At 36.4% G+C, this 15,125-nt stretch overlaps 2 protein-coding genes across 3 annotated transcripts in view; one reads left to right on the forward strand and one right to left on the reverse strand.

Annotated features, from left to right (window-relative positions):
- LOC127421098 (major histocompatibility complex class I-related gene protein-like) overlaps window positions 1-13,688 on the reverse strand; it is a 33,787-nt gene extending 20,099 nt beyond the window's left edge. For both annotated transcript variants that reach the window (XM_051663865.1, XM_051663866.1), the window contains exons 1-2: window positions 13,524-13,688; window positions 11,318-11,572 (exon numbers count right to left, since the gene is read on the reverse strand). In XM_051663865.1, the coding sequence (XP_051519825.1) occupies window positions 11,318-11,572; window positions 13,524-13,572 (304 nt within the window). In that variant the 5' untranslated portion in view covers window positions 13,573-13,688. The remainder of the gene's footprint in view (window positions 1-11,317; window positions 11,573-13,523) is intronic.
- The window catches only part of LOC127421083 (antigen peptide transporter 2-like), a 214,152-nt gene that overhangs the window by 25,461 nt on the left and 173,566 nt on the right, over window positions 1-15,125 (forward strand). The window lies entirely within an intron of this gene.

Consider the following 15,125-nt stretch of genomic DNA (forward strand, 5'->3'; position numbering starts at 1 on the left):
ATTCTGGCCAGATTTCTGAGATCATCCGATAAAGATCTTGTGTTGCACCAGGCGAGGAGCAAAGGGAAGCTTTCTTGGAAGAACCATAATATTTTCTTGAGCCCGGACTTTGCGAGTTCGACAAAAGGGAAACGCGTTCGGTTAAAGGAATGTAAGAAACACTTACATCAGCAAAAGATCACTTTTGCTCTGATATTCCCGGCCAAACTGAGAATAGAAACGAAGGACGGTCGCAAAGTATTTACATGTCCCAATCAGGCAATGTCTTTTATTGAATCAATGGGTGAGTAAACTGTGTTGGCTCTGCCGAGTGGCTGGAGCTTGTTTTGTGAATAACACTTTTCCTTAAAGAAACTTTTGCATTGACGAAAGATTACTTTTGCATTGAAGTTCCCGGCCAGTTTGAGAGTGGACACTACGGATGACCGCAAAATATCTACATGCTCACACAAAGGATGTCTTTTATAAAGTTGACGGATTGTGTAAGTCATGGTATATACGTTTATGCGGCCTCCGAGTGAATTGACTCGACCATCCGGGGAACCGGGATGCCGGTTTTGTTTCTTTTTGTATTGGTTCTGCCTAGCGGCTGGAGCTTGTTCTATTGAATAACACTCCTTTGGAACAGCTGTGGATTAATCTGTTCTTTCTTCGTGTTTATTCCTCCTCCTGGCTGTAGTTTGTTTTGTTCAGTATTTTTATGGGACATTGGAATGATTACGTCATCTGCTGAATTCATAACAGCCAGCTCACTGAACATTCATTTGTCTGTCCGAGGAATCTGAACGGTTTTATATCAGCTAGAATTTGTTTTGTGGAAGATCACACCTTTGAGACTGTTCTGTGAATGAATCTACACGTCCTTTGTGTTCCTTCTTCCTATTTGCTGGGGTTTATTTTACAAAGTATTTTCTGTTATGTAATTTTGCCTCACAAATTTGTGAGGCAAAATTGAGCAATCCGATGGCAAAGTTGTCATGGGGGCTCGTGGGCGTTCATGGACCTTTTGAGTTTAGAGGGATTGTCGCTGGTTGGCGCTTTCGTGCACGGGGTTAATGCGCACGTTTTTCTTTTTTCTGTTTGTTTTGTTCGGGGGGGGGAGTTCGGGGTTTGACTGTTTCACTAATGGGGAATGTGGTCTGTATAATTTTGTTTTTGACACAATTTATTTTTTCTACTATATCAAAATGTCAAATGTTAATATAAGTGTACTATCTCTCTCCACATGGAATGTAAATGGGTTAGGGCACCCCATAAAAAGAAGGAAGGTTATTACTTTTCTTAAACGTACGAAATATGATAGTGTTTCTTCAAGAAACACATCTCTCCCCGCAGGAAGCTGAAAAAAATTGGGAAGATATGGGGTGGACATGTTTTTTTTAGTGCTGGCTCAAGTAAGAGCAAGGGAGTCATTATATTGATTAATAAACATCTACAATTCAAATGTCTCAAACAGACTAAAGAAAAATTAGGAAGTGTCGTTGTTTTAGCTGAAATTCAAGGGCAAAGGTTGATTTTGGCTAATATTTATGCGCCTAACGCTGATGATCAGGGCTTTTTTTATAGATCTTGAAGGGATGCTTGCAAGCCGCTGGCACCCCTCATGATATAATATTGGGAGGAGACTTTAATCTTTTGATGGACTCAGTCCTTGATCACAGTGAAGCAAAAGCGTGTAAACCCCCTAGAGCAACACTGACGCTTCACAGGATGTGTACAAATCTTGGTCTTACGGATATTTGGAGACTTTTGAACCGATCTGGTAGGGACTATACATTTTTTTAATCAGTCCATAAGATTTACTCTAGAAAATATTTTTTTTTATACCCAAATCCCTCATTTCATCAGTTGTTGATTGCTCAACTGGAAATATCTTAGTCTCAGATCATGCCCTGGTGAGTTTAGAGGTGTTGCCACATACAGAAAAAAAGAAATCATATAGTTGGCGCCTTAATGTGTCCCTTTTGCAAAATCCTGATTTACAACAAATGTTAAAGACTGAAATCAATGTTTATATGGAGACCAATTGGTCTTCTGTATCCTCTGTGGGTGCAGCTTGGGAGGCACTTAAGCCGGTTCTTAGGGGTCAGATCATACAGTATGCCTCATTCACCAAAAAATCCCAAGCACAAGAACTTGTGGAGTTGGAAGGAAATATTAAAAGTGCCGAGGCAGAGCTGAAGCGCCGTATGTCATCTGATGGCCTCAGAGAACTGACCCGATTGAAATATAGATATAATACTATTTTGTCATGGAAAGTGGAGTTTTGGTTATTCAGGGCAAGACAATCATACTTTGAGTTGGGGGACAAAGCAGGAAATATGCTTTGGCTAGATATATAAAACAGAGAGAGTCTTTTTCTACCATTCCCTCAGTGAAATCTGCTGGTGGTGAAATATTTACCTCGGCCATTGATATTAATAATGCTTTTAAAGAATTCTATCTTGATCTCTATCGTTCCACGTCTTTTTCTACTGATGAAGATATTAGAAACTTTGTGGAACCATTAGAACTCCCTAAATTGATGATTGAGCAAAAAAACTCTCTTGATTCTGAGATAACCTTGGAGGAGCTTGATGAGGTAATTAAGGCCTTACCTACAGGCAAGGCTCCGGGGCCTGACGGCTTTGCCGCTGAGTTTTTCAAATCATATGCTACAGAACTGGCTCCACTTTTGTTAGAAGTTTATACTGAATCATTAAAGAATGGAAAGCTTCCGCCAACCGTGACACAAGCCCGGATCAGTCTGATTCTTAAAAAGGACAAAGATCCAAGTGTGTGTAAAAGTTACCATCCAATTTCCCTGATCCAGCTAGATGTAAAAATGTTGTCAAAAATTCTGGCTAACCGATTAAGTAAGGTTATGACATCTCTTATAAATATAGATCAGGTGGGGTTTATTCAGGGTCATAGCTCTTCTGATAACATCAGGCGTCTCATCAATATCATGGGTCAGTAGCGAATGATCAATCTCTGGTCGCTGCCATCTCACTTGATGCCGAAAAGGCATTTGATATGGTAGAATGGGATTACCTTTTTAAGATTTGGGAAAGGTATGGGTTCAGGAGTACATTTATTGGTTGGATTAAGTTACTTTATAGACAGCCTGTAGCAGTGGTACAAACAAATGGATTAATTTCAGATTATTTTACTCTGGATAGGGGCACTTGGCAGGGTTGCCCTCTTTCCCCATTATTGTTCTGTCTTGCCCTGGAACCATTAGCAGCCGCGATAAGAAAGGAGGATGATTTTCCAGGGGTGATTGCGGGAGGTGTAGCACATGAGCTTCTTCTTTACGCAGATGATATTTTATTATTCGTCTCTGACCCCACTAGATCTATGCCTTGCCTTCATAGAATTATTAATTCCTTTTCCAAGATGTCAGGATATAAAGTCAACTGGTCTAAATCCAAAGCTTTGGCTTTGACAGCGTACTGTCCAGTAACGGCCTTCCAGCCAGGTGCCTTCCAGTGGCCCAAACAGGCATTAAGTATTTAGGAATTTTATTCCCAGCAAATTTGTCTGATTTAGTCAGTTAATTTTGATCCCTTAATAAAAAGGTTTGCGAATGATGTGGACAGGTGGGTGTCATTACACTTATCGATGATTGGGAAGGTTAATGTAATTAAAGTGAATTGTATTCCAAATTTAACTACCTGTTACAATCTCTCGCTATAGATGTCCCCTCTCTTATTTCATGCAATTTGATAGCATAGCGAAATCCTTCATTTGGAATGGTAAGCATGCCAGGTTACATTTTAATAAGTTACACAGGCCGATGGACAAAGGTGGGTTAGGCTTACCCAAGATTCTGTTTTATTATTATGCATTCGGTCTCAGACATTTGGCTCACTGGTCGCTTCCAACTGAAAGAGCCCCTCTCTGGTTTTGCATTGAACAAGAATTTCTTGCTCCTATTTTGCCATTGCAAAGCCTTTCCATCAAACTAACCATAGAAGTTTAATCGCACCCCTTTATTTCACATTTGCATTCAAAATGGACAAAAGTGTCCAGAGTGTTTAATTCAGATATTTATCTAAATGTTACCACGAGCCTATGGCTAAACCCCAAACTATGCATTAGTAAGTCCCCTTTTTGTTGGTCTGAGTGGATTGCGAAGGGGGTTAATACACTCGGTTATCTTTATGAGAGTGGTGTGATGAGATCCTTTGAAAATTTTGTTCAATATTTTGGGATCTCCAGATCTAATTTTTTTTAGTTATCTTCAGCTACGACACTTGCTCTGTACTATTTTTGGTAATAGCATACACCCCCCTTGAGCGGCAGATACTCTGGGAGAGGCGATTTCTACTTTTGGAAGTCATGAGGCATCAGTGTATTACTCCTTATTAATTCAGAGTCTAGGGGACGGAGTCTCAACCACTCAAGAGATTATGGGAGAAAGATTTAGACCTGGAATTGGAGGAGGGAGAATGGGCTAGGATTTAAAAAAACATAAAAACTGCATCGAGAGATGCAAGGGTGCGCCTTATACAATTCAAGATTTTACATCTGTTCTATTGGACCCCCTCTAAATTGTATAGGCTTGGTCTTAAAGACACACCCACCTGCTGGAGATGCCAATCAGAGTATGGAGATTTAACCCATGTCTTTTGGGGGTGTGTGGAAATTCAAAAGTTTTGGTTAAAGGTGCAGAGTCTGGTATGCGAGGTGTTAGGTATTTAGGTATTATTCTGCCCCAGACTCTGTATCTTGGGTGATGGGGTGGTCATTAACATTGTAAGTAGACACATAAAGAATTGGGTCTTAACCAGTGTCATGATCGCCAAGCAGATCATTTTGAGGGGCTAGAGGTTGGCTGGAGCACCCTCCTTTCAGGAGTGGTGCTCGGAGATGGGAAGGGTGGCGGCCTTTGAGGAAGTTACTTTCAGAGGAACGGGGAGGTGTAAAGTGTTCGTGGAGAAATGGGGCAGGTATTTGTCATTTTATGGATGTGTGATTATTGTTGTTGTGGTTTTTATTTTTTTATTTTATTTGTTTATTTATTTATTTTATATGTATTTTTTTTATTTTTTTATGTGTGTGCATGTGTGTCTATGTCATTTAAGACCACTGTTATGTTGCTGGGGTTAGGGTGGGATTGGGAGGGGGAGGAGTAATAGTTGGGGTTAAGTTTGATTCTATGTATATATGTTTTGTTCTATAAGGTACATTTATGTGAATCAATAAAAAATTGATAATCAGGAAAACTGAGACATTTAAATATTAGACAATGAGAGAGACGCAAGTTGATTGGCTATCTGATAGCAAGTCACAGAGGACCAATCAACTTATGCCATGCAAGACAATTGGCTTAACATGTCACATGTGAGCGAGCCGATTGGCTAACAGATAACAAGTCAAACAACCCGTCAGCTTGCGCCACACAGAGTTGCATGGCTGAACTTTCATCGTCAACTGGATCATCAATTGTCATATTATACTAACTTACAAAATGATTGTAAGATTCATTCATTCAAAATCATTTAGCAAGATTAACCAAAACAATTATACAGTCAGAAACAGGGACCATGCTAATTCGGTGCTGGTCAGCTCTGGCTTGTGAATATTCACTCATTGTGGCCAATGTAACTTGAAATACACGTTGTTAAACCCCTTCTCTTTATTTACTGGATGAAGCAACAGCTCCTTGTCTCAGTGTTTGATGGATATTGTCCAACGTCATTTGCAGAAACTACTGTAAATAACGTAAAAAGTAATTTCCCCCCAAGTCATCTTGAAGCGAATTTCATTCACCAATCAGAGAAGTCGCTGTTATCATGAAATTAAGCGGATTTTGTTTGGCGCCAGGCGGGCTGGTTCGAGTATTTCTGTAACTGCTGATCTTCTGGGATTTTCACACAAAACATTCTCTAGGGTTTACTCAGAATGGTGCCAAAAAACAAAAAACATCCAATGAGCATCATTTCTGTGGGCGAAAACAGCTTGTTGATAGAAGGGGTCAATGGAGAATGGCCAGACTGGTTCGAGCTGACAGAAAGGCTACAGTAACTCAGATAACCGCTCTGTACAATTGTAGTGAGCAGAATAGCATCTCAGAATGCACAACACGTCGAACCTTGAGGCAGATGGGCTACAACCTTAGAAGACCACGTGGGGTTCCACTTCTGTCCGCCAAGAACAGAAAGCTGAGGCTACAGTGGGGCTACCATCTGTGTAACTAGGCATGTGACGGTATTCGGTTATACGGTAAATCACTGTAATTAACTTGCACAATATTGTTATCGTGGGCACTTCAAAATACAGTAGATAATTCTAGATAACCTATTCACCAAATTGTTTCAATTTTTCTGATCACATGGTTGTTTTTATTCCATCAATGAATGAAGATTTACAACACTGGGTGTATGTGGAACAAATGACAAATGCCCACCAGCGTGGACTAGAAGCATTGCTGAAGGAGGAACGCAGCCGACCCTTTATCCGCCTTCTAGAAAGGTTAAGTTGGTAGAGTGGAAGTATTATGGGTTCCATAAAAATGCAAAGGGAGTGATGGTTTCCCTTTGTGTAAAACATGTGGCAGTAAAGTGGCAGCAAAACATGGGAACACATCCAACACGGTTTGTGCATTTGAGGGACAAACATTCTGTTTAATTCAGCAAGATAAAGGTAAGTTGTGACAGTTCTGCTCGTTTTTCCAAACTGTTTTTGAAAACTGAGAGACAACACTGTAAGAGACAATTAAGTAAGTGACAACTAAGATGACAAAGAAAGTGAACTGTTATTGATATTTGCAGATAATATGTAGCTCTCTTTCAAGTGGCCAGAGAATAGTTCGCTAAAACTCCGCTAGCTACATAGTAAAGTCTGTGTCTCGAAGTAACAACTGAAATACAGTTGGAATCAGATAGTACTAATTCCTGTAATTAATAATGGCAATGTGGCACAATGATGATTTCAATATTAATTTTGAAGTTAGAAAGCCATGCAAACTTACATTTCCATACAGAGTGAGTGAACCTGCAGTTATTAAATGTGTAGCTAGCACCTAGCTATATATTAGCAATTGGCTTGCTATCAGAAAATAAAATGCATACTATTGTTGTAGCCTAGGAGCTGGCTTGATAAAATTAGTCTAGACTTACTTTAACAAACTTACTTTAGCCTCAACAATACAAGGTCTGTACTGATCTGTAATGATCAGTGGCCTCATGGCATAATTTAAATATTAAGGCATCAACTAAATGTTATATATGGCAATGTATCTTTGGTGTTGATGGTAGTAGATGGTAACTTTTAAAAGTTCAGAATTCTTTTCAAAGTTTTTCATTATCTGTTAATTTAAAGGCCATTTTGGTATTGAAAAAGTAATTAAACTTGTTATTAAGAGATGTAATTCAATACCATGATAATACCGTATACCATGACAAAAGCTTCAGCAATTATTGTGACACAAAAATTTGATACTGTCACATGCCTATGTGTACCTGAGCAGAACTCTAGATTCATCAGACCAGGCTATGTTTTTCCAGTCTTTAACTGTCCAGTTTTGGTGAGCCTGTGGCCACTGAGGCCTCGGCTTTCTTTTCTTGGCTGACGTAAGAGGAACTCGATGTGGTCTTCTACCAGGGATCGGCACTTTCATCTCTCGGTACACAGCTTAGACTAAAAAAATCCTCACAATACTAAGACTGGATCATTTGAATAAACAAGATTTTATATTACAAGATTTTTCTTCTTCTAAAACATTGGCAGTGCATTGGTAATATCTTGCAGTTTTGTTTATTTCTTGTTATATTTTCGTTAACAATGTTTGAATTAAAATTGTTACAATTATAATCAGCACATAATTTGCACACACTCCCTACCCCGCCCTTCAACCACCATATAACACTGTTCACCGGCAGTGATTGGCCCTTAACTACTACGGTGGTAAAAAATTGCCACAGTAACAGCCCTAACAACAGCAGATGACCACGTCGGCCACTTTTTTAGGACCATAGTGTTCCTAATAATGTGCTCAGTGAGTGTATAAGTGAAACACTGTCAAAGTGTTAAATAAATCATTTTCTGTGTTCTCTGAGGTTCTGTTTGTTTTCTGTATAATTAATTCACCTGCACTGAACTGCATGAAACAATGAAAGCCCTGCTGAAAGGATCAGCTTACGCCGGCATTAATCTCCATGCCAGGACAGGCTTGTTTATTCAAGTTAATGCTGGTCTGGTGCTGGTCTTGGTGGTGAACTTGCTGGTTATGGTTGTTAATAAGTCTGTTTTCAACACCAATACTCTGGCATCCCACGCTTGGGACCGGCATATAAGGACAACCCAGACGTATTGCTCAGCTGCACTGCTCAGTCTCACTGTAGGTCTCCAACTCAATAGACAGAACAATAATTTCAAATCCTAATGTACTTCCTCACTACATACTGCCTACATAGCAGCTGCCTTCTAAGGCTGCATCATCCAGATGGAACCTCATTAGTGAATGATTTGAAACGATCTACATAGGCACCACCTTGTGCATCATACAAATAGTTTGTCTTTCACACATGAGAGACTCGATTTACAGTTGATTTCAACAGTTTTTCCACAAGCATGATGCTAAGCTTACATCGCCATTTTGTAATAAGCATAAATGGGCATAAAATATTCAAGTATATCATATTTTATTTTAATTGAATTTAACTCACATCATGTCATCATGGATGATTTTTTTTTTTTTCACAGAAAACATTGCAATGCATTCTGGGATTATTTATGTCTGTGTAGGATTCATGCTGCCTTAGAATTTGCTCAAAAGAAGGTATCCTAGCTTTTCAAACTGCCTATGATGCCTTAAAATGCTGCTTCTGTAGCCAGCTCACTAAGTTTTGGAACAGAGCAGCTGTGTTGTATTTTGTCTCGCTGTGCTGTGTTTGATTTTTGTATGTTGTGTCTGTGTTGTGTTTTGTAATGTTGTGTCTCGATGTGTTGTGTAAGTTTTATTTTCCTCAAATAAAAGGCAAGGCCTAACAAATTTGTCTGTGTGTTCAGGATAAAAAAACAGAGCTTTCTTTGACCCCATTTACAGCTGGTATTAAGATGCGTTTTTGGTGATCTGATCACGTGGTCAGCACTAAATACAGGTCTAAACGGGGTCTAAGATGTTTTGTGACCGGAATCGGATCACAAAAACCACATACAAATGTGGTCAAAAACACATATGACCACATTGTATTTGAGGTGTCAATGCTAATTTGTTTTATATGCTTCCCAGCAGCAGCTAAACGCCACCCATCACCTGTAAACTTTGCTGGTTAGGAGCAGCTTTAAAAGGAAATAACCGTCCGATCAGAAAATTTTAAAAAGCGGATATATACACAAGCATGAAAATTTCCTTTCCGGATGCACTGTAATTGTCACACAAACATGATAAATATGTCTACAGAAACCTTGAAATGTCTACTTTTAAATTAACCTATTCAAATCCAAAACAAATATTCTCAGATTATGTAATGCGTATGAAACAAACGAGAGGTATATTATTACATAGAGCAAATTAATTTCATGTTTAATAACAAAAAAAACAAATTATTATTTTTTATTCCCATCATCATTGCTTGTTTTATGTTTTTAGTTTACAGTGTTATTACAGTTTCACACGCTTTATCAACCGAAGCTGTACCAGTATTAATTTTTCTCAGTTTTTCATTTTAGTCATAGTTTTAGTCTTTTTACGACAATGTCCTTTAAAAGTAGTCAATATTTCATCATGACATATTCATTCAATTGAGTCAGTTTTACTCTGACAAAAATGACAATTTTAGTCAACGAAAATAATATATTTTACGTGACGACGTGCCAAGTGGACAAAAATTTCAAACTGTAACAGACCAAAATTTAATTAAATATTCAAACATTTTAAAAAAATATTAAAACATTTTATAATGTAAACATATCAAACATGCAGTATAAATGTAGCCTACATACTGTCCTTGTTGTGAAACCTGAGCTCCTGAAATAATGTATAGACTGAATTATTAGCTACTTTTTGGAAGTTAACCTGTATTCTGAATTCTTCATGCTTTAGAGACTTATTAATTTTCCATGAAAGTACATTACATTTCGTGTAGCGTGTTTCTTATGGAAACCGTGTGTTCACAACGCAAATTGTGCATATTTCGACTAGCGCATCATTTAATTCAAGTTCACCTGTTCATTCGCTTCACTGTGCAAGTTGTTCCATAAACGTTGTGGATACATTGATTAATCTCGTTTAAATAGGATGCGTTTGAATGAGGTATTTACCCATTTTAAAAGTGGTTCATTTTGCCGGTGTTAACAAGTTCAACTCACGCAGCTCAAGCAGGGAAATCCCCAACATACTGGATTAATGTATTAGATTAATCCATATCTAATATCTTCTTCTATATACAGATTCTCAATATGTTTCTTCTGTTTATATCCTGCAGTATTATTTTTATCGTCAGATTTTCGTAAAACAATAGGCCTATGCTTTAATATAATCATTTAATTAGCCTATCGTCATGATGCGCCTTTTCCATCTCGTTATCGTTGACGAAATCAAAAACCCTTCGCCAATGGACGTTTTCATCTGTGATTTCGTTGACTAGATTTACACTGGGCTGTACATAATGTAAAAATAATAAAATCTTCCATTGAACTCGTATCAGCCATATCAAGGGTTTCACCTCTTAAATTGATAAGTGTAGTACAATACAAACATTAATAGTAGATAAAACGCTTGAATAATCATATTAAAATATAGGCCTACTGGTAACTGGTGGTGATTCAGGAGTTCAGTGTAGTGTCAGAAAAGTGCAACAAGTGTAAAATTCATTAATTCATAAATATAAATAAGAGTGTTGTTTATATTAGTCAAAGCAAGAAATATTTAATTTTTAAATGTTTAAACATATAATATCAACATGGAAATAGCACGTTATGACTTCGGCTCTGAATTTCTTCCAGTTATGATCACATCGCGATGGGAGAAATGTGCCATATAGACTCAATATAGTTTGGATTAGGGCGGGAGCGGGGTTAGGGTATCTGCTGCCTACCAGGAACAAACCGTGGCCCATATGTACAATGGGCTGATTGCACACAGGCGATGTCCAGGTAACCTCAAATCATGAGATTCATCCGCCAGAGGAATAGTGTCGAAAGAAGACTGACGGAATGTTCTTCCGAAAATTGCTTACAATTATAAATTTCAACCACAGATGTTGCTAGAGAGCACAAAGTTATGTAGAGCAGCTTTAATATATAGTAGAAATTCACGATTCAATCATTTGACATAAACACATGTGCATTTATATAGATCACTTTCACATCTTTTACATGAACTTACCTGCATCACTTTGATTAAAGCGATTTTTCAGAATTGGAACGCTCGCTTTATACCACTGCTGTGTACCAAGCCAAATATTTTTCCATTCAGTTGGATCCACAATCCCCTTTACCCAATCTGCCTTAACTAGTGCCTCCATGGTGCTGCTGTCATAGTAATTAATTTGCTCTCCATTCACCATACCAACTGCCACAAATTCTGGGAAGTTTGGTAACCCAGATGTTGCAGTGTAGAAGTACTGGTAGGTGTGGGTTCCTGGAAAATGATCAAACAAAATGTTATTAGTTATTATAAAGTGTTTTCATCCCAGAAAAGCTTTTAAATTAAAAGTGTAATAACACCTATTTTACTGACAAATTTTTATATGACTAAATTTTGTAACTATTTACTATTTTCACTATTTAATGTTTTTGTCCAAATAAATCTATAGCGGTTCCAATCTGCATTCCCACAGGCTACTCAGACAAATTGCTTACATGATACTTTATTACAGTATTTTCGAGTACACTTGCCTCATTCAGCTTTCACCCAGCTGTTGAACTTGCCGAATAACTGTACAGTTTTATCAAAGTTATTAACACCGTAGGTGTGTCACATTTTCTTTAGGCCTACCGCTATTGAACACAAATAGCTACACAGTAGGACAGTTTCTGTCGCACATTTGAAGTTCGGTTTGAATGTTATTTTTTTTATTTTCATCTTTATTTTACTAATTTCTTTGTTAATATAATTATTAATTATTAATTTGAAATTGCGATAATAAACTATTCAAACATCTAAAGCTAAAGATGAGCAAAATTACTATCATTATTATTATTATTATTAGGCTACTATTGTTTGTTAAGTAGCGATAGGCCTAGGCCCACTAGAATAAAATTAAACGTCAATGGATCGGTTTGGTAATCTAGTATTGCCATCTAGTGGTCAGTAAATGTAGAACTCACACGCTTCAGAGTCCATGTAATTAAGGGTACTTTTATGTGCCACGGGTCGATTTTATATATATTAAAACTAGCAGATTTCAGCTTTTTTTCTTTTTATTATATGAAGTTCATAACACTCTTACAAACGTTTTACCCTGACTTTGTCATTTTTTTTTTTTTACTTATCAAATGTATACAAAATATCTCTATGTAGATATTTGTCTCAGAATTGCAATCTTCAAATATGAAAACCTATTATAAAAAATATGCATTACTACGTTTTAAATTATAATCGGCGCATTCTGTTATGCATGTATGGCCACTGTTGGACTTGTTAGCAGACAAAATAGCCTACTAAAAAAGTGTAAAAGGTGTGCTTTAGGGGGAAAAAAGTGTCTTTTCTAAACTTCCATAAGGCCAAAATTAACCATATTTAAAGATTAAACATTTAATTTTAAATGAATGTTATTTAAGCGTCAACTTCATTAGGAGCCTCCGCCGTTTCAATCAATCAACTTTTTATAGTCAACTGTTAAACAAGCAGTGAATGTAGGTTATTCATTTGCAAATCCTTTTTAAAAGTCACTGATCTTTCAAAACATAGAAATAAGTAGTTTTAAGTTTCTGTGCCTTATTATTATATGCATAAACTGACAAATCAAATGGTCAAGTGAACGAAAACAGATGACATTGCAAAATGTTTCGTCATCAGCCTCTGGGCAGAACAAATTATTTCAGGTCAGAAATTAAACTGATCTGAACCCGCTGAATAAGTTGCTAGTTAAAAGAAAATGAGTTTTTGTCAAACAATTGACGACCTATTTTCTGTGGGTATGTTGAAACCCTTTTTCTTTCATGTTTTGGAATGCTGTACAATTATAAATCACATTTATAATAGCCTATAGCCTACTGTACCTATAGCTACTTTCACCGAGAGCATGTTTTAAAGTATATTTATTCAGTAATGTTTAAAACGCAAAACGTCATCAAAATGATCCAAAATAATATTGTCGATCAAAATAAGTTAAACTGTGCTACCTTGACGTGTTATAAAACGAGTTATATACATCTGCATACTTGTACAGTATAATTATACACACACACACACACACATAAAAGCTTGTGTAGCCTACGTTGCTTTAAAAGAACAGTTTTAATGCATTTTGCCTGTTAAATACAAATATTGACTTATTAAGAGCTATTACGCTGTTTAAGTGAAATAGAACAATTTTCAAACTACAAATCAAATTGCTATTATAGTCAACTTAAAACCATGAACTCACCAGCATATGCGAGATGAACTTCGAGCAGCAGAAGCAGCAAGGACTGCATGTTTGATTTGGACTGAAATTTGTTCTCTAGAATTCAGCCTGACTATTTATCTCTGACTTCTCTTAAGTCGCCCGTGGACTGGTGAAATGTCTCTGTGCGATCGCTTAAATATGTTGGCAAATCCAGCCAATAGATTTTCAGGACAACTGCAACATCATCAGTCACTACGAGGAATTTCTTAGATTGGGTTGATTTCTAAAAGTGAAAACAAAATAAAGCCATTATCATAGACTATAGACACATCATAGACATTCAATCTAAAATTCAAACCCATTTTTAGAACATCAACAATGACCTCTGTGGCAATGCAATGAGATATATTCAAGCAGATGCCCACATACAGTAGATAGACATCTGTTTAAGAGCGTTTCATCTGGAAAGCACATTCTAATTAACATCTGATAAACATCTTAAAAAGATCAGATTTACAAACATTCTAAATCATAAACATCTCAAAGTCATCTAATGAATATCTTATTGACATCCAGGGTGAGTAAATGATGAAAGAATTTTAATTTTTAGGTAAACGGTCAATTTAAAGGATTAACCATAATGATTATCCTACATAATTACATAATGATTAACTGTAATGTGTTAAAAATTAAGATTTTTTTTTTTTCAGATTTGACAGTTACTAAGTTTTGGGAAATGTTTTTAGGTCTTTCTGTTATTGTGAGTAATCAAATCATTAAAATCACATATAGACCAAAATATAGATATTAAGACCATTTATAGAATTTTGATCACCTATAACATTAACAAATAATGGGAATGATTGTAACCATTGACCCAAAGTGGTGAAATTCTGGAAAAGGTTTTTGTAAATCACCAGTAGAATATCCAGCATAGATTATTGTGGTGTAGGACAGGACAGGATGCTGAGTTAATGGAAAACAAATACAATTGGTGATTGGTGTTCACAGACTGGTAAATGAAATACAATTTTGTTTTGGAAAAACATACCTGATTGGATATGTGTATCAAGTTTATCAATGAATAGTCTTTAAAATCAAATATGGAGAAGATATAGGGAAAACTGGGGCTAGTTGTCACACTTTAACTCTTGTGAATATTTCTCGGGGTAGTTCTTTTTTTTTTTTTTTTTTTAAAGGTTTATTTTAAAATGTAACACTTTACAGTACAGTTGTATTTGTTAACATTAACTTACAATGAACAATACTTAATTTTGGTTAATGTATTTTTACCATTAAAAGTTGTATATGTTAACATTAATTAATGCAAAATGAACCAACATAAACAAATAATTAAAGTTTTATTTTTATAAATTAACATTAACCAAGATAAATCAATTCTGTAAAATTATATTGTTCATTGTTAGTTCAAGGAAATAAAACATTACAAACACAACAAGTTATTAATTTAACAGGTACTTTTATCCACAGTGATATGCAAAAGAGAAATTCTACAACACAAGCAATTAATTCAAAGAAGACAGTAACATACGATGTTCCAAAAGATCAAGCTAGTACAGAGATGTAGGTGTTAAAGAGCAAGAGTTAAACAGCAGAAAGTAGATTGTTTTATTTATTTAT

This window comes from Myxocyprinus asiaticus, chromosome 30, assembly GCF_019703515.2.
Source record: "Myxocyprinus asiaticus isolate MX2 ecotype Aquarium Trade chromosome 30, UBuf_Myxa_2, whole genome shotgun sequence".
NCBI lineage: Eukaryota > Metazoa > Chordata > Actinopteri > Cypriniformes > Catostomidae > Myxocyprinus > Myxocyprinus asiaticus.